At 40.4% G+C, this 20,214-nt stretch overlaps 1 protein-coding gene across 1 annotated transcript in view; it reads right to left on the reverse strand.

Moving 5' to 3' along the window:
* The window catches only part of KIF5C (kinesin family member 5C), a 75,650-nt gene that overhangs the window by 21,247 nt on the left and 34,189 nt on the right, over positions 1-20,214 (reverse strand). The window contains exons 4-12 of the mRNA XM_058839830.1: positions 19,302-19,406; positions 16,946-16,994; positions 15,831-15,886; positions 14,918-15,005; positions 12,751-12,875; positions 10,757-10,861; positions 10,328-10,476; positions 5,495-5,643; positions 1,005-1,180 (exon numbers count right to left, since the gene is read on the reverse strand). Coding sequence (XP_058695813.1) covers positions 1,005-1,180; positions 5,495-5,643; positions 10,328-10,476; positions 10,757-10,861; positions 12,751-12,875; positions 14,918-15,005; positions 15,831-15,886; positions 16,946-16,994; positions 19,302-19,406 — 1,002 coding nt within the window. The remainder of the gene's footprint in view (positions 1-1,004; positions 1,181-5,494; positions 5,644-10,327; positions 10,477-10,756; positions 10,862-12,750; positions 12,876-14,917; positions 15,006-15,830; positions 15,887-16,945; positions 16,995-19,301; positions 19,407-20,214) is intronic.

Below are 20,214 nucleotides of genomic sequence, written 5' to 3' on the forward strand. Positions count from 1 at the left end.
ACTGGTTGTTGTTTTTTTTTCCTTTTTCCTGATCAATATGTAAAAGCTGGAGATTGCTACTGGGGATGCAGAGAAAAGCTCTCATTTCTTACAGAAAACTGCTCTTTTCAGCACCACCAACACTGCTGTGCAAAACCAGCCCAAAATTAAGATTTAAACACAATTCCTTTGTGTCCACACACAGCCAAACCTCAATATTAACAGGCAACACAGACACACTGGGCTTTTTTTTTTTTTCCCTGCTTTTTTTCCCTGCTAATTACAGCTGAATTTTAAAATTGAATATTGATTCCTGATGAGAGCTGCCCTTTTTTCCAGGCAGCTTTTTTTTTGCTGCTCTCATCCTTGGTGGTGAATGGCTTTTTCTGGGCCTTTTCTTTTCCCCCCCCATTTTTCATCTTCCCAAAGCTCTTAATGGCTGGAGAAGGGAATTGCTGAGAGCTTTAAGTGCCACTGACGTCCTTCAAGCTGAGCAAAGAAATAAAGAAATGAGGCACCTGCACTTAGGGCTGTGTCTGCAGCTCCAACAACACAAACAAAAGGGGGTGGGGATCTGTTTCCCTTAAAATTCTAATAAATTATTATTAGAATTATTAAAGACAGGGTTTGGTTTTGGTTTTTTTGTTCTTTTTTCTTTTTGGTTTGGTTTTTTTTGTTTTTTTGTTTGTTTGTTTTGTTTGCTTTGGGGTTTTTTTTTGTTTTGTTTTTCTTAATTTTTGGGTTTTTTTCCCCCTGGTGACTCCAATATTTTGCTGAGGGATTTTACACAAATCACTGAAGAAAAGGGAAAGCCTGAACTTGAAATGAAAGGCAAACTTGGTTGTGATTTCCTGCAGAGTGCTCCCAAACACAGGAAAAGGGGTGGAGAGCTGACAGGACCTTCTTTTGTGCAGTATTTGGAATTTTCCAACATTTTCCAGCTCACAATGCTCAAGAAATAGAGAAAAAAATCCACCAATCTTGGCAATAATTTTCCATTTCCACCCAGAATCAAACATTCCCACCTTATCATCCAGCTGCCTGTAGAGACTGGCGATCTCCTCATCGTATTTCTGCTTCTCCTCTGTGGAGATGCTGGCGACCACGGGGGTGATGTTATCAATAATTGGGGTGTTATCACAAGGCTCCAGGTTCTTCTGGTCCTTGGCACTGATCTGCTCCTCCTCGGGCACAGCTTCTCCTGCAGGGACACAGTTAAAATCCTACAATCCCAAAATTCCATGAACTTCAGGGATGGCTGTTAAAATCCTACAATCCCAAAATTCCATGAACCTCAGGGATGGCCATTAAAATCCTACAATCCCAAAATTCCATGAACTTCAGGGATGGCCATTAAAATCCTACAATCCCAAAATTCCATGAACTTCAGAATCCTACAATCCCAAAATTCCATGAACTTCAGGGATGGCCGTTAAAATCCTACAATCCCAAAATTCCATGAACTTCAGGGATGGCCGTTAAAATCCTACAATCCCAAAATTCCATGAACTTCAGGGATGGCCATTAAAATCCTACAATCCCAAAATTCCATGAACCTCAGGGATGGCTGTTAAAATCCTACAATCCCAAAATTCCATGAACCTCAGGGATGGCTGTTAAAATCCTACAATCCCAAAATTCCATGAACTTCAGGGATGGCTGTTAAAATCCTACAATCCCAAAATTCCATGAACTTCAGAGGGATGGCTGTTAAAATCCTACAATCCCAAAATTCCATGAACTTCAGGGATGGCCGTTAAAATCCTACAATCCCAAAATTCCATGAACTTCAGGGATGGCCATTAAAATCCTACAATCCCAAAATTCCATGAACTTCAGGGATGGCCATTAAAATCCTACAATCCCAAAATTCCATGAACCTCAGGGACACAGTTAAAATCCTACAATCCCAAAATTCCATGAACCTCAGGGATGGCCGTTAAAATCCTACAATCCCAAAATTCCATGAACTTCAGGGACACAGTTAAAATCCTACAATCCCAAAATTCCATGAACCTCAGGGATGGCTGTTAAAATCCTACAATCCCAAAATTCCACGAACTTCAGGGATGGCCGTTAAAATCCTACAATCCCAAAATTCCATGAACTTCAGGGATGGCTGTTAAAATCCTACAATCCCAAAATTCCATGAACCTCAGGGATGGCCGTTAAAATCCTACAATCCCAAAATTCCATGAACTTCAGGGATGGATGTTAAAATCCTACAATCCCAAAATTCCATGAACCTCAGGGATGGCTGTTAAAATCCTACAATCCCAAAATTCCATGAACTTCAGGGATGGCTGTTAAAATCCTACAATCCCAAAATTCCATGAACTTCAGGGATGGCCGTTAAAATCCTACAATCCCAAAATTCCATGAACTTCAGGGATTGCTGTTAAAATCCTACAATCCCAAAATTCCATGAACCTCAGGGATGGCTGTTAAAATCCTACAATCCCAAAATTCCATGAACTTCAGGGATGGCTGTTAAAATCCTACAATCCCAAAATTCCATGAACTTCAGGGATGGCTGTTAAAATCCTACAATCCCAAAATTCCATGAACTTCAGAGGGATGGCCATTAAAATCCTACAATCCCAAAATTCCATGAACTTCAGGGATGGCCGTTAAAATCCTACAATCCCAAAATTCCATGAACTTCAGGGATGGCTGTTAAAATCCTACAATCCCAAAATTCCATGAACTTCAGGGATGGCCGTTAAAATCCTACAATCCCAAAATTCCATGAACTTCAGGGATGGCCGTTAAAATCCTACAATCCCAAAATTCCATGAACTTCAGAGGGATGGCTGTTAAAATCCTACAATCCCAAAATTCCATGAACTTCAGGGATGGCCGTTAAAATCCTACAATCCCAAAATTCCATGAACTTCAGGGATGGCTGTTAAAATCCTACAATCCCAAAATTCCATGAACTTCAGGGATGGCCGTTAAAATCCTACAATCCCAAAATTCCATGAACTTCAGGGATGGCCGTTAAAATCCTACAATCCCAAAATTCCATGAACCTCAGGGATGGCCGTTAAAATCCTACAATCCCAAAATTCCATGAACTTCAGGGATGGCTGTTAAAATCCTACAATCCCAAAATTCCATGAACTTCAGGGATGGCCATTAAAATCCTACAATCCCAAAATTCCATGAACTTCAGGGATGGCTGTTAAAATCCTACAATCCCAAAATTCCATGAACCTCAGGGATGGCCGTTAAAATCCTACAATCCCAAAATTCCATGAACCTCAGGGATGTCTGTTCCCCATCACTGAGGGATTTGGGGGAGCAAGGAAGGGCTTTGTGCCACTTCCAGGGATACAAATGACAAGGAAAAGGTGTGGGAAGGTGGCCACCCTCAGGAGGGTGATGATCCCATGGAAATGGAAACTCCAGGGACTCTGTGACCTTGGAGCTCTTTTCCAAAATCCTATAAAAACCAGCAGCATATTGAAGATGAGAAGCACGGAACTCCTGGCTCTCCTGCCTTGGTAATCAGGATTAGCTCCATGGCTTAACAGAGGTGTAAAAAAAGAGGGAAACCTCCCAAATTCCAGCCTAAAATCTGCTGGCATTTAATTATCTCCTCCTCCAGGGATTTCCAGCTCTGGGATGGACCAGGAGAGCACCAGCACAGCTGGGCTTGCAACAATATTCAACTTTTGCCTTGCAAATTCCAGCACAAACATCGACTTCCAGAGGTTTCCTGTGCACAGCAGACACATTTCCTACAAAATCCCTGTCCCAAGGATTATTTCCTCCAGAGGTGAGGGCTGGGTGAGCTGCTCGTGGCAGAAATTTTAAATCCACCCTCACCAGAGGCTGGGGAAAGCTCTGGGAGCCCCTGGATGCTGCAGGCCTTGCTCAGGGGGTGGGAAAGTTACAGGATTTTTTCCTTTTCCAGGAAAAACTCCAATATTTTAGCTCCTGAAAGCTTTACCAGCCATTCCTCTCACCAATTTATCTCACTGGCAGGGGAAGAGGTCAACAGGACCAATACATCAAACCCCAGAAAGGCTGAGTGAGGCCCCAAAGCAAAACAAAAAAAGGCAAGAAAAAGCAGATTTTTTATTTTTTTTCCAGCTTAAAGCATGAAAAAGTGGAATTTGAAATCAAGCAGCATCACCTCTATCAAGGTACCTCCCTCCAAATATTTTCTGCCCTATTTCTGAAGGCTTGGTGGTATTTTGTATCTTTAATGAGGGAAATGTGAGTTGCTTTTTGGCTGCTGGATTCCACTGGAGCGGAGAAGGAAAGGAGGGTTTGGTTAAAATGCAGGGCCTTGTACACAAAGAATATTCCTCAGGCTGTGGAGGATCCACCAGGAGCTTCCCAAAAGGAAAATTTAATTTCTCATTCCTTGGATGAGAACCTGCTGCCTGTAAAACACAGAAAAAACCTGGGAGCTGAAATCCTCAGTGAGAACTGAGCTCACCCTTCTCTTTTGTACAATAAATCCTTAATTCCTGCAATAAGCTGGAATATTATCCAAGATGTGATTGCTGGGACAGTTCCCTTTGTAAAAACCTCCATCCTTCCAGAGGATGGGATTGCAGAAGGTCAGGAAATAAATCAATAATCTTTGGAATGCAGAGCAGCAGCACCCAGGAGGGGATGAGGATATTTAAACAAAAGGATCCATCCAGGCTTTTCTAAAAATAAAATAAAAAAAAAATCAGCTTTGGGTTGGGATTTTTTATTGCTGGTTTGGAGGTTGATTTTTAAAATATGAAATAATTCAAACTAAGGCTGGTTTGCTAAAATCATTTGCCAGCGTTCCAGATTAAATTAGATTTTTAAAATTTGCTTTTCAATAAAAACTCTTTCATTTGTGTGTATCCATATTCTCCTGTCCCATCCTTCAGCTGATGTTACAACCTACGCTGAACAGCCACTCCCCACGTTTCTCATTAGAAAATTGGCTGTTCTCAACAAAAATTTTCATTTAGAAGCCACAGGAGCAGACAAATGGTGATTCTTCCAACCAGATGCCACTCCCTGTCATTGTACTAAAGAGCTAATTATTCTAATGTGAAATTCAATTATCAAAAAATCCCCAAACCAAGGTCCAATTACCTTAAAGCACAGTGATTCTCATGCCTGAGGACAGAGTTATTTAAAACAAACCAAACCATTATAATAGCATTTTTTTTTTGCTTTTTAAAAAATTTTATTATTATCATTAACGATATTACAATTAGTGATGCCTTCTGTGTTCTGTACCCTGAAATCACTAATTTTGGCATTTTCACTGGTTTCTTCTACAAATGGCTGCTGGTTTCCCTGATTTGTGCTCCTTCACCTTCCATTATTATTATTATTATTATTATTATTATTATTATTATTATTATTATTATTATTATTATTATTATTATTATTATCATCAAGTGTGAGTTACTATGTGAGTTCAGATTCAGTGATCAGACACAATTAATCAGAATTACAATTTAGGGCAAGATTTCAACACAGACGCACCCAGCTCCCAATTTTTGGCACCTACCATTCCTCCACCTGTTCAGCTCCAGCTCCAGGTGCTGGATAACGTTCTTTAAACTCTTGTTTTTGTCCTTCTCCTTCTCATACTTCTTCTTCCACTCCTCTGCCGTCAGCTCCAGGTTCACAGACACCGTGTTCTTGATGGTCTTGGCCCTGCAGGACAAAACCCAGGGCAGCTGCTTCGGGATCCTCATCCCAGGGCAACAGTGGGGAGTGGGAATTCCTCCCTGACACAGGGGGAATGAACAGGGAAATTGTGGATTCCCCATCCCTGGGAGCGTGGAAGGAATTGAAATGGGGAAAGAAGGAAGGAGTTGTGGAGAGAAGGAATTGTGGAAGGAAGGAATTGTGGAAGGAAGGAAGGAAGCAATTGTGGAAGGAAGGAAGGAATTGTGGAAGGAATGAGTTGTGGAAGGAATTGGGGAAGGAATTGGGGAAGGAAGGAATGAATTGGGGAAGGAATTGGGGAAGGAAGGAATTGGGGAAGGAAGGAATTGGGGAAGGAAGGAATTGGGGAAGGAAGGAATTGGGGAAGGAAGGAATTGGGGAAGGAAGGAATTGGGGAAGGAAGGAATTGGGGAAGGAAGGAATTGGGGAAGGAAGGAATTGGGGAAGGAAGGAATTGGGGAAGGAAGGAATTGGGGAAGGAAGGAATTGGGGAAGGAAGGAATTGGGGAAGGAAGGAATTGGGGAAGGAAGGAATTGGGGAAGGAAGGAATTGGGGAAGGAAGGAATTGGGGAAGGAAGGAATTGGGGAAGGAAGGAATTGGGGAAGGAAGGAATTGGGGAAGGAAGGAATTGGGGAAGGAAGGAATTGGGGAAGGAAGGAATTGGGGAAGGAAGGAATTGGGGAAGGAAGGAATTGGGGAAGGAAGGAATTGGGGAAGGAAGGAATTGGGGAAGGAAGGAATTGGGGAAGGAAGGAATTGGGGAAGGAAGGAATTGGGGAAGGAAGGAATTGGGGAAGGAAGGAATTGGGGAAGGAAGGAATTGGGGAAGGAAGGAATTGGGGAAGGAAGGAATTGGGGAAGGAAGGAATTGGGGAAGGAAGGAATTGGGGAAGGAAGGAATTGGGGAAGGAAGGAATTGGGGAAGGAAGGAATTGGGGAAGGAAGGAATTGGGGAAGGAAGGAATTGGGGAAGGAAGGAATTGGGGAAGGAAGGAATTGGGGAAGGAAGGAATTGGGGAAGGAAGGAATTGGGGAAGGAAGGAATTGGGGAAGGAAGGAATTGGGGAAGGAAGGAATTGGGGAAGGAAGGAATTGGGGAAGGAAGGAATTGGGGAAGGAAGGAATTGGGGAAGGAAGGAATTGGGGAAGGAAGGAATTGGGGAAGGAAGGAATTGGGGAAGGAAGGAATTGGGGAAGGAAGGAATTGGGGAAGGAAGGAATTGGGGAAGGAAGGAATTGGGGAAGGAAGGAATTGGGGAAGGAAGGAATTGGGGAAGGAAGGAATTGGGGAAGGAAGGAATTGGGGAAGGAAGGAATTGGGGAAGGAAGGAATTGGGGAAGGAAGGAATTGGGGAAGGAAGGAATTGGGGAAGGAAGGAATTGGGGAAGGAAGGAATTGGGGAAGGAAGGAATTGGGGAAGGAAGGAATTGGGGAAGGAAGGAATTGGGGAAGGAAGGAATTGGGGAAGGAAGGAATTGGGGAAGGAAGGAATTGGGGAAGGAAGGAATTGGGGAAGGAAGGAATTGGGGAAGGAAGGAATTGGGGAAGGAAGGAATTGGGGAAGGAAGGAATTGGGGAAGGAAGGAATTGGGGAAGGAAGGAATTGGGGAAGGAAGGAATTGGGGAAGGAAGGAATTGGGGAAGGAAGGAAGGAAGGAAGGAAGGAAGGAAGGAAGGAAGGAAGGAAGGAAGGAAGGAAGGAAGGAAGGAAGGAAGGAAGGAAGGAAGGAAGGAAGGAAGGAAGGAAGGAAGGAAGGAAGGAAGGAAGGAAGGAAGGAAGGAAGGAAGGAAGGAAGGAAGGAAGGAAGGAAGGAAGGAAGGAAGGAAGGAAGGAAGGAAGGAAGGAAGGAAGGAAGGAAGGAAGGAAAAGAAAGGAAGGAAATTTCCTGCCTCCCTAGGCAAAAATATCCCAAATTTCAACCCTCCTAACAACCACCACCACTTTATTCCTGTGAAAGTGCTCAGCTCCAACCCAACCCAAACAACTGTGCCAGGAAATGCAAAGCAAGCAGAAAACAATGCCCAGCACCTACTCCAGCAAATCCACATTGAAAAGGGAGACCAAACCAATCACTGTGAATTAAAAAAGCCTCAGATCTTTGCCCTTCACTGCTCAGACAGAGTCCCTTCAAATGCCTCCAGAATAAAGCAGAGGATAAGGAAAAGAACAACAAATAAACCCCCCCAGCAGTTTATAAAGCTCCAGTGATTTGCACTCTGTGGCAAGTAGGATTTTTATTACCTTAAGAGTCTTTTTAAAATAAGGCTGTGCTTTTAAAATAATTCCTAATGGTCAGGGTTTACACCTTGTCTCTGCTAAAAGCTCAAGCTTCCACTCATTTAACTGTACCAGGGAAATAAAAAAAAAACCCCACCACATCAGGAAGTTTCTCCTGATGATGGATGAAGCCCTCACTGACAACTAAAATTAAAAATGAGATAAAAACACACGAAAAGATGGAGTGGAAAAAGAAAAAGCTGATTCACTACTATCAGAGGAGCACTTGTACAGTTTGATCAGTACAAGAGCTCCACTGAAGATGGATTTTATTCCTGACATTTGTTTTAATGGTGACATAATTCCTCCTTTTCCCAGGAAAAATGGAGGAATCAGCAATCAGCCGTGAGTCATGGCCCTTCCTTTAATGCCATTGAGTCCTGTCACACCAGAAAAACGAGACTCAACATCCCAAGAGCCTGGAAAAGAATCCCCAGGAGACAGTTCCCACCCAAAATCCTTCCAGAGAACTCTGTGCATGGATAATCCATGGGCTGCTCTGCACACACCTCCCAGGGAAACACAAATGATTTCCTTCCTGACAATTCAATGCTGACCATCAGGAACTCCTCACAAATATTCCCCTGTTTTCCCATCCTGGTCCCCAGTGAGGATCCAAATGTTCCTCCTCCCAGGAAACTGCTGAGCATTTACCCAGGGTGTGCAGAGTCAGTCAGAAAACTGCTTTGCCTCAAAAAAAAAGGCAAATTTCACCAATTACTGGAAAGAGGAATGAAAGCAGGCAGGATTTAAACTGAAATTGAACTTGGAAGCTGGAGTTCAAAGCTCTTTATTTAATTCCTGCATCTCAGGATGTTTGTTTTTGGTCAACACGTGGTGTGAGCAGTAGAAGTCTGGATCTTCAGTAGGTAAAAATCAAGTTCAGCCCACAAAGGGGGGAATAAAAACTACACAGCAACTCTTTAACCTGATTTTGTTCATGGCCACTGCCTCTTTTTGCAGCCCAGAAACTCGGTGTGGTGGAAAACAGCCCAATTTTAAACCAAGACAAAGGTATTGTATCCTCAAACTGTTCAACTCTCTTTCAAACACTCCTGACTTGCCAGTGTTTTTCCTTTCTGCTGCTACACAAATCAAACAAAATGAGTGATTTTCCAAAGGATCCGAGTTCTCCTCAATTACCACAAAAGCAGTAATTACATAATGAGCCTGACCTATTTCTGCAAATTTTCCTGATGCATTTCATATCGTTCTTATCAATAAACACACATGGAAGGGAAATTTTCTTTCTGGATCCTTCCTTACTTTTTGTTCCTAAATTGTCAAGATCCTCCAAACATCAGGTCCATGAGGAGATACCATGGCGAGCTCTCAAAGCTGGCAATATTACAGAGTCCACACTCTTTAATTCTCCTAATTTTTAAAGATATTTTTTACAACCATAACAATGATCCCTGAGGTGGAATTCAAGAAGACACCTCCTAAAAGCATCAACAAATAAAGCAAAACTGAATTTTTCCACAGAAAACTGCCCAGGGCCTTTATCTTTCCCATAAAACTTCCAGGAATTAAGATAACACTTTGTACTTCTTGCAGGAAAATCAAGCAGGAAGGAATTCAAAAATTCCTTCCAAACATCCTTCCATGGATTTCCCAATCCTTCCCCACTTTCCAGCCCCGCTCTGTGTTGGAGTCTGAGATACAGAGTGTGTGCCCTTGTTTCTAATGCTGAGTTCTAGGATCCAGAAAAACACTGAATTTCATATGACATGAAATTCATGAGCACGTTTTCATGGTGATACATGAAAACAAATGTTAAATTTAGATAGGAAAAGTGTAAGTGTGTAGATTAGAAAGTTTCTTAAATCACTGGGTGAAAAAGTAGTTTAGAGAACAGGAGACAAGATGGAAGATTTAGGGTGTTGTCTCTTGTCCTTCCTTCTTTTTGTTCTTCTCCTGGGGGTTTTTGGGTAGTAGTGAGTGATTGGGTAGAAAATGTCACAGTGCAGCACACAGGTGTTGGGTCATTGGGTCACTAAGAAAAATAATTGAGTTGGCATCTGTTAATTGGGTAAATGAACATATAAAAGACCTTGAAGAAGATCTTTGTGAGCCATTTTACCCCTTTTCTACCATAGTGCACATAGCTCCTTGTACCTTGTAATGCTGATAAAGAAAAAATAAACAACTGAGACCCAACAAGAGAAAACTGCCTCCCTCTCATCAATCTTCAGTTCAAAGGGAAAAAGAACCCAAATCCAAAAGTCCTTAATGAGACAGCTCTGCTCCCAAGCAGATTTCAATCCTTCAAATTAACACAGATTTTCCTGTTCCCACTGGGAATAAAGAGCCAGCTCTCTGAATTTCTCCAGTTTTTTAACAACTCCATGAGGATTCCCAAGGCCTGGGGATGCAGCCAGGACTCACCTCTGGCCAAACATCAGGGTGGACTTGGTCTCTGCCTCGTTGAAGACGGAGGGGGAGCAGCAGATGACGATGGTGGTCCTGCAGTTCCCACCCAGGGAATCCTGCAGGATCCGTGTCATTTTGCTGTCTCGGTAGGGAACGTGGGTTTTCTGATCCAAACACGAGGAAAAGACAAGAACAATTCTTTTTAACCAGTGTAGGAAGGGAGAACGTTGAGTCCACCATGACAGGAGTCAGTGACATCACTGAGAATTAATTCCTTATCTCAGGCACAACAAAGTCTCTCTGCTTTGTGGCTGCTCAGCCAATCCTTTCCCCCTTCAGAACTGAAATGTTAGCTCCTTTTTTCCTTTTTTATTTTCCCCTGTGGATGGCAAAGAAACAGATAAATAAAAACCCCCCATCACCCCCACGGCCAGGATTACTTACAGTTCCCTCTGCCAAGGCTGAGATCACATTGCCCAGAGCAGACAAAGACTTATTGATATTTTTAGCTTCATCCAGGACAGCCCCCTCTGCTCCAGTTTTGCTGACCTGCCAAAGAGAACAGGAAAGAGTCAACACAAAGCTCCAGCCCTGCAGAGCTGCGCCTAAAGATGCTCCTGGAGGAGCAAAACCCAGCTCAGCTCAGCCAGGAGAATTCCACATCAAATTTTTATATCAAATTTTTATATCAACTTTTATAACTTTTTTTTTTGTTAGTACAAGCCTGGAATAATTCTAATTTTCTCCCACTCTGAGAGGAATCTGTCCCTAATTTTATTCAAGGAGAAGTCTGTGCTCACCTGAGGATATTTGGGAATCAAGGCCGAGCTGGGACAGGAGCACCATAGGGAGACTTTCAGCAGCCCCAAAATGAACATCTGGACTTTGTATTTTGCTTTCATGGACCAAAAAATATCAAAAATCATAGACTTTGCTCATGGCCACTGCCTCCTTTTGCAGGCCAGAAATGACACGTGGTGGAAAACAACACATTTCACACCAAGACAAATATATTGTGTTCTACAACTGCTAAATTCTGTTTTACACACTCCTAACTTGCTGGTGTTTTTCCTTTCTGCTGCTACACAAATCAACCAAAATTTGCATTTTCTAAAGTATCCAAACACAGGGTAAATCCATATATTTTTATCTATATTTATATTTTTATCTATATTAAAACTATCTGTACTTTCACCTCAAAATGCCCCATGCTGTGAAGAAAAAGCAGTTGTGTCTTTTAAGAAGGCAACCTACCCAAGAAATCCACATTTGGGGTTTTTCTGTACCTTGTCCAGACACAACAAACCACAAAAGTTGATTTTTTAGAGGAGAGGAGTGCCTGTCCAGCCCTTCATTTTATAAACATCATAAAGATCTTGGAATTTAGTATCTCTATAAAATCATAGACATTAACGTGGTTAATTACTCTGACAAATCACTCCTGCATGGTTTATCATGGGTTATCAATTAATGTGCCCCCAATGAGCCACCTAAAATCCCAATAAAGCTGATTTTGAACGCTCCAGAAGGGATCAGAATGAGAACTGGGAAACATTTTTTGTTCACAGCACCGTTCTAAATCATTACTCTTTTGGCAAATAGATAAAAGTCATTTTCTGGGGTTTATTTTTCTCCAATGGAAAGCAGAAATGGTCCCCACAATCAAGATTTAGGGAGCTTTGAGTAGACTTGAGAGCTGCATTAACTGCTGGTATTTCATTTATTTAAGATGTGAAATATTTACAATCATAATATAGTAAATAATATCTATTAATCTAATATGTAATCTAATATATAATCTAATATATAATCTAATAATGCAATATATAAGAATATAATCTATAAGAATATAATCTATAATATAATAATACATAATATATAATATATAATATAATATATTATAAAAATATAACATACGAATATAATATAATATAATATAATATAATATAATATAATATAATATAATATAATATAATATAATATAATATAATATAATATAATATAATATAATATAATATAATATAATATAATATAATATAATATAATAACAGGACATGACAATATAAGCAAGTTAAAATACGTCTAATTATAAAAAGTATAAAGAATATTAAAATTTTATTATGAAAAATTATAAAAATATTAAAAAATAATATCTTCTATAAAATATTAATTCTATCAAAATCACATTCCTTTTCTCAGCTACACAGATGTAAATGCATATAAAAATACACTGGTTCAACTCCTCCATTATAAATGCAGATTTTGAGGAGGGGTTGCCTTTCATGCCAATAATTCTGATTTCCTCCTTTTCTCCATCCCACATTAAAAAAAAAACCTAATTAAATATCCTTATTCACGATAATCTGAGGTGAGAGCTCTGTGAGAGCTCTGTGAGACGCCCTCCCATCCTCAGAGGTGCAGGAAAAAGGAGAATTTACCTTCTCACTGCCAGCCAAATCCACCAGGTAAAGCTTCCCACTGAGTTTCTTCTCCGTTTCCACGTTCTCCTGTTTGATGTTGATGAGGAAGATGCTGTGGCTCCTCGAGCTGTGCTCATTCATGTCTGAAATCACAAGGTTTTTTTGTTAAATTGCCTTTCAAACCCACAGAATTCCCAAATCCCAGAGAAGCTGGGCAGGTCTCGGTGTAACTCTGGGAGGGATTTCGCATTTAGCGGGAGTTTTCACCCCAAACACACAATTAAATTAAAATTCTGAGTGGTTTTTATTGCTTGGGCAGGTAAAAATCCCCCTTTGCCCAGGTGAGACACAGCTACAGGTTCAACCTGCACTCATTGGAGGTTTGATTGTAACCATGTCATGCTGGAATTTCAAAGAGCAGCAAAAAGAAAATACTAAAAAAATCACTTTCACATCTGTTTTCTCCATTTTCTCTGTTACCATAAACCCACCTCCACCTTTCCCCCCTTCCATCAATACTCAGATTTATCTGAATTCCCTTTTTCTCCAAATTCAGGGTTTTTTTTCTCTTTGCCATTTCAGCCCAGTAAAATACATTTGTCAAAAGTTCTCTGTGAGCACCAAAAGCAACAGGCAAAAGGTGAATTTGGGTATTTTTGTTAGAGAAAATAGCAGGAACAGCAGGAGGAAATTTTACTCAGAATAAATTTAAATATAATATCTACCAAAGCAAGAAGGCAAAGACAGAGAACAGAAATGAGTTACCCAGGGCATCAAAAGAAATCAAATTAAAATTAAAATTAAAAATAAAACCACAAAAAACCCCAAATATACACAAAATACCACCCCACAACCAAGAATATTATTCTATTCTATTCTATTCTATTCTATTCTATTCTATTCTATTCTATTCTATTCTATTCTATTCTATTCTATTCTATTCTATTCTATTCTATTCTATTCTACTCTTATTAGTTATAGTATATAATTAATATTAATTGATATTATTTAGTTAGTATATCCTTCATATCACTATAACAATAATTATAATGATATAATAATTATTATTATAGTAATAATTGCAATTTTATTATATATTATATATTAATAGTATATTAATATTATATGTTATATTGTTACTATAGTATACTATATCATTATGTATAAAATAATATATTCCATATATAATATATATGATATGATATATAAAATACTAATTTTATAATTAATAGGAAATTATTCATATTATAATAATATATAATATATTGTTTTATTTATGTATAAAATTATAGTTTATATGTAATGTAATATATATGATATGATATGATATAAAATAATATAAAATTATATGATATAAAATTATATAAAATTATATAAAATTATATTATATGATATATGATATATGATATGATATGATATGATATGATATGATATATAATATAATATAATATAATATAATATAATATAATATAATATAATATAATATAATATAATATAATATAATATAATATAATATAATATAATATAATATAATTAATATAATATAATATAATATAATATAATATAATATAATATAATATAATATAATTAATATAATATAATTTAACTTTTTTTTATTTTATAAACTGAGGTTCTGCCAAATCCACTGCTTGCACCAGGGACATCTCCCAGTATAAATTTGGGAAGAGGTCCCTTAATCCCCACTCATGCAACACAAGATCAACAAGTCTGGATTATTTTGAGGTTTAATTCCTGAAGATTTATTTGTTTTGCCATCACTGGAACCCAATCCCAGGCCCTGCTTTGCTGGGATAAACGTGCAGAGGTTGGGAAGAGCCCTGCAGCCGTTGGACCAGGGAATTACAGCCCAAAGGAAAATGATGTAACTCCATTATTTCAGCTCTTCATCATTCCAAAACATCTCCACCCTGAGCACCCATCCCTGCTGTGATGTTTAATTTAATAAATTAAATTAATTTAGATTAATAAATGCCATTTAATGCCGGCCAGAATTCCCAGTTGGGAGCTGCAGGTCAGCGGAGCCTCTGCACAAGAGCACGGCCAGTGGGAGTGAAAATGCCACAATTCCAGCGTGAAATCACCCACAAAGAAACTCCAGGTCCTTGAGGGACAGGAGGGAGCCATAAATCCTTTGGGAATTCCAGAGAATTCCAGGGACACTCACTTGTCACGGCCACGTGCCGGTTGGCCTTCCCTTCGTCGATGACATCCAGAACTTCCTCAGGACTGGACACAAACCTTTCTGTGCAGCCCTGGGGACAGGCAAGGGGGAATCAGGAATTCACACAAGGAACGCAATCCTCCGGAGAACCAGGATCCCACGGGATCCCCCGCCAGGCAACGGAGCCGAACCCGCCCCGGGGTGACTTCCAGGGGAAATTTGGGAGCCAATTTTTTTCCACAGGATTTTCCACAGTGAAATCCGGACACACAGCATGAAATTTTCCGCAGAAAACATGGAATGATACAATATATCTTCTTAATTTGGGTTGGATTTCATACCAAATTTTCTCCCTCAAATTACAAGGCAAAGTGCAAAGTCCTCTCCCAACGCAATATTACTGAATAAATTATCTTATCAATTTCTTTTTGCTCCTCGAGCTGAGAATAAACAGAAAAATATTATATATACATTATTTAGGCTCACATATGTTCGTATCAAGCATATTGCATTCAAGTGAGGGCCCAGAAAGTCATAAAACAAATTCCTAACCCAACCAATCTGTTCTGAACTATCGAAGATTACAGCACCCATGCTGCAAAATATTAAAGAACAAAATTCCTCAAGTTGTTCCCTTTCATATCTGACATGAAAGGGGAATATGAATACTTAAAATTTAACGGCATCCTAACAAAATGGCAACGTTCAAAGTCAGGAGAATAAAACAAACACGATTCAAGCCCATTAATATTTCAGGAAACTCGTTTAAACCCAGGAACCAACACAACTCGAACATTTCAAGGCTTCAGACAGGAGTTGAATTATTTCAGCAAAGACAGTGGATGCAAATGGAAATTTGTAAAGAAATGCATTTGTGGGAAAGAATGAAAAGCTGAGGATGAAATTATTCTTTTACCTTAACATAGGGGACTCTGTTTTTATCTTCATGTACAGCGAGGTTTGTCTTTGACACTGGAGAAAGACGTGGAGATCGTCAGGAATAATGCAGAGGTAATAAATAAAGTGTCAGCTCCAGGCATGACAGACACATTTTGGGGATGGAAATTTGGAAATGAGATCAGCATCCCCCCACTCCTTATGAACCTCCAGCATTCCTGACACACAGAAATTGCTTCCTGCTCTGTCAATCTTGGACCATTCATTGAAATTTAACTTTGGGGCACAAAAGCTTTTGTTTATTGCTTGGGTGAATTAAATAAACCCAGACTAAGCTGGGTTTTGGCAAAGCAGAAGAGACAGGAGAGCAGCCTGGAATTCAGAGCAGATCAGAGCCACATTTAAAGACATTTCTACCTTTACAGACATTTCTACCTTTGCAGACATTTCTACATTTGCAGATATTTCTACCTTTGCAGACATTTCTACATTTGCAGACATTTCTACATTTGCAGACATTTCTACCTTTGCAGACATTTCTACATTTAAAGACATTTCTACACTTAAAGACATTTCTACCTTTACAGACATTTCTACATTTGCAGATATTTCTACATTTAAAGACATTTCTACCTCTGCAGACATTTCTACATTTGCAGATATTTCTACATTTAAATACATTTCTACACTTCAAGACATTTCTACCTTTACAGACATTTCTACATTTGCAGATATTTCTACATTTGCAGACATTTCCACCTTTGCAGCCATTTCTGTCCTCACACTAATTACTAAAATTCACTTTTATTAACGCTCAACACGCAGAGGTAGAGGCGTGAGCTGTGAAAGAAGCAGCTCCTCCCCTCCAGACTGCCTGACAGATCATTCTAAAGCACCCCCTGCCTTTTTAAATCAGTTTTCCTTGAAGAACACGCATTGCCAAGGAGGCCCAGCCCTGCCTGGCGGGCTGTGAAATTCCCAGCAAAGCGCGTGCTCTGCAGGGGCAGGTGCACAGGAGACACATCAGATGATTGGAACTGCAACATTCTCGGGTTTAAATTTAAATAAAGTCACTTTTTCCTCCCAGGCTTTGGTTCCAAGCTCTGGATGAAGCCAAGGAAACACAGAACTTACCATCGAGCAGGTCCCTTATTTTGTCCAGATAGATCTCAAAGTAGGAAACCTAATTAAATAATCACAAACATCACAGATTTAAACCTTGCTGATTTCATGTCTTGCTGTCTCTGTGTTTCCATCACTGTCAAAGCACCAAACTAAAAATAAAAACCCTGCCTCCCACACCAGTTTGAATTCCATCTTTCACGGGAACACGTTTGTGTCTTGAGTGATTTACAAGCCATTGATCTTCCTGCATTTATCAATGATTCATCAGGAAAGTACACAAAAATACCCTGCAGGCAAACCTTATCTTTTTTTTTTAAATTTTTTTTTTTGTAAATAGGCAAAATTGACAAAAAATATTGAACTGAATCAAACCAATGCAGCTCCTGCCATATCTGTGCAGGGTCAGGTTTGAGGATTGTAAAAATTGGTTTTCACCCCCCCCCCAAAAACCAGAGACCACCTTTACCATTACAATTTCCACAAGCCTCAGCAATATATATTAAATTAAACTTTTAAATGAAGCACATGTGATAGTTCTGCCTTGACTCAAATCCAAGGAAGAAAATGAAAATGAGATTTGCTGTAACAAAGAGAGACAATTGTCCTCAAAAAAAAAACAAAAACAAAAAGGGAGGAGAATGATTGAATGAATGAGTCTCTTAATAAAAGGGGATTTGACTCACAGAGGAAACAGAAATATGTGAAGGGACTAGGCCTAACCCTTCCCTAATTAAGGTTTATCCAGATGTTTAGCCAGATTATTTAGCTGGAATAGCACATGTCAATAAACTCCTGGTTTAGTCCTGGTAAAGTCTCATTTTCTCTCATCTGAAAAATAATGTCTGGGCTTTTTATACAGATGAGTTGAACTTTCTAGGTGAAACTGCTGTTAAATACAGATATATTTCACATTTTTGCCTTCTCCATTTAAAGCTCTTCTCTGGACCAGCTGATTCCAACAGCCCAGTTAGGCCAGACTTAATATTTTACATCGAAACCCAACACTCCTACAGAGCAGAGACCAAATTCTAAATGGATATCTAAACAGAGAGGGAGAGGGGGAAAAAATGTTTTTATCATTAATTTCCAGTGCTGGTCCAGTCCTGAGTGTGCCAGTTTGGTTAAACCCTGCCAGAACATTTCTCTCCCTGACAGCTCCTTGTCCCTGCTGCCCAGGGACCTTTCCTGGGAGAAATTCATCAGCTCTGCTGGGAAACCTCTGGAAAAATCCCAGGATTTATGGGACAGGCCAGGAATTTCCTACAGCTTGGGGTCCCCATCTGTCAGCACCCAAGGGCTGCTTCGTGTGGAACTGCAGCAGCCACTGAAAGCTTTCCAGAGGAGGGAATCAGTGTGGAAATTCAGAGGGGTTTCTCCATATTTTACAGTCCAATGTCTCTGTATTTCGTGGTGTATTTGTAATATTTCTTCTGTCTGTACCCTCCTTGTACCCAATACAGAGCTGAGCCCTTCCAGGAGCTGGTTGAGAGGTACAAGATGATTAAAATAAACACACAAATATTCTCCTGGGAGCACTCCAAGGGATTTAATGCAAACAGCACTAAAAAGTCACTTATCTCTAAAGGCACAAAAAGGACAGGGAGCTCTGCTCTCAGCAGGAGAAGGGACAGTGGCTTCACCTCTACCTGTGCTCAGCTACTCAAATATTTAGGTCTGGTTTAGTTTTGGGGCAGGGATGACACAGAAAACTCCTTTTCCCTGCAATCCATGGTGATTTTACTGATGTCTGCTTGGAAAGAAGCTGCAGCCTGACCCCAGCTCTGCCAGATGGAGCAGAGCCCCCCACAGCTGAGAGCTCCCCAGGACCCCGGATGGGCAGCGGGAATTAAAGGTCAATCCCAAACATTTGGGAGCTCACATGGCTGGGATCAAGGGAAGGACATGGGAAAACATTGGACCACCAGCAGAAGGAGCCCCATGCACCAGGAATTCAAAAATCACTTCTAAACATCCTTCCATGGATTGCTGGACCTTTCCCAACTTCCAATCCCTCGTCCTGGAGATGGGATGTCAGGATTTTCCCAAATGTCCTGTGGCTCCATGGTATTTATGGTCAGAACCAGCAGGCTCCAGTCTCTGGAGGAGCTGCAGAAAATCAGTATTTGGCTGCTCAAAGGGTGGTTCCAGCAAACCTGAGCTAGACATGCACTCCAGAAAAAAAATCCAAGCAGTGCTCGAGGTGATTTCTAGGATTTCACCAACAAATATTGGAATTTGCACTGTAAAAAAGGGATGGAGGGGGGAAAAAAACCAAACCCCAAAGCCACAGAACATCCCAAGGCAGATTTCCCACGGGTTTCCTGCCACTTCCAAGCCTTTACATAACGTGTCACTCCACATTTACCTTTATGTGGAACTCCAGGTTCTCGTCCATGGAGTAGATGTGATCAAAGATGTCGTGTGCGATCCTGGGGATGATTCCCATCAGCTGAGGGTCGTGCAGCTTCCCCTGCAGACACAAAACCCCAACATTTCTTCCTCAGGGAGCAGCCAGGAGGGAGATTTATCCGAATTTTCCTCTTCCAGAGGGTCCCCATGAATGTTTATTGCTCCAGGGGGGGATTATCTTGGTGCTGGTGCTCAGAAAAGGTGGCAGAACAAACTTCACCCATGGAATTCCTCACCCCATGGAGCATCCTTGTGTCCTGCCAGCTCCTTTCCAACACTCCCCCCGCCTGACAAACACAACAAAAATCCAACTCCCAGCCTGATCTCCCTCTTCAACCAGGATTTGGGGAATTTGTCAGTGACAAGAAGCATTAAAACATCCTGCTCCTCCTTCCCGCTGGGCTGGGGGAAGATCTGGCTTACGGGGATTTGGGGATTCCAGTCAAATATTCCAAATCTGAGCCTGCCAGGGCTGCTGCAGGGAACTCCAAACCCCTCCTGTTTTCCATATTCACTTCCACAAACACCTGCTCCTGTTCTTTTAGGAACTGAATATTCGCTCATCCCAAAAAATTCCCCTGCCCTGCTCGTGTTGGCACCTCCGGGAGAGGCAGCGCCACCAAAACGGGGTCAGAAAGGTAAATTTAAAATATTAAAAAATAAAATATAAAAAAATATTTAAAATAAAAGCCTACTCTGCCCACAGCTTCCACTGAACTGCTGCTCCCAAATGTTTCATGAAACTGCTTCAATGGAGACGATTCCATCAGAAGATTCCATCAGAACACGCAGTTTGGAATCTCTGACGCCTCTGGAATAAATCTTTGTCCAACTCAAACTGCACAAAAATATTCTTACTCCAAACAGAG

Source organism: Poecile atricapillus, chromosome 5 (assembly GCF_030490865.1).
Source record: "Poecile atricapillus isolate bPoeAtr1 chromosome 5, bPoeAtr1.hap1, whole genome shotgun sequence".
Classification (NCBI taxonomy): domain Eukaryota; kingdom Metazoa; phylum Chordata; class Aves; order Passeriformes; family Paridae; genus Poecile; species Poecile atricapillus.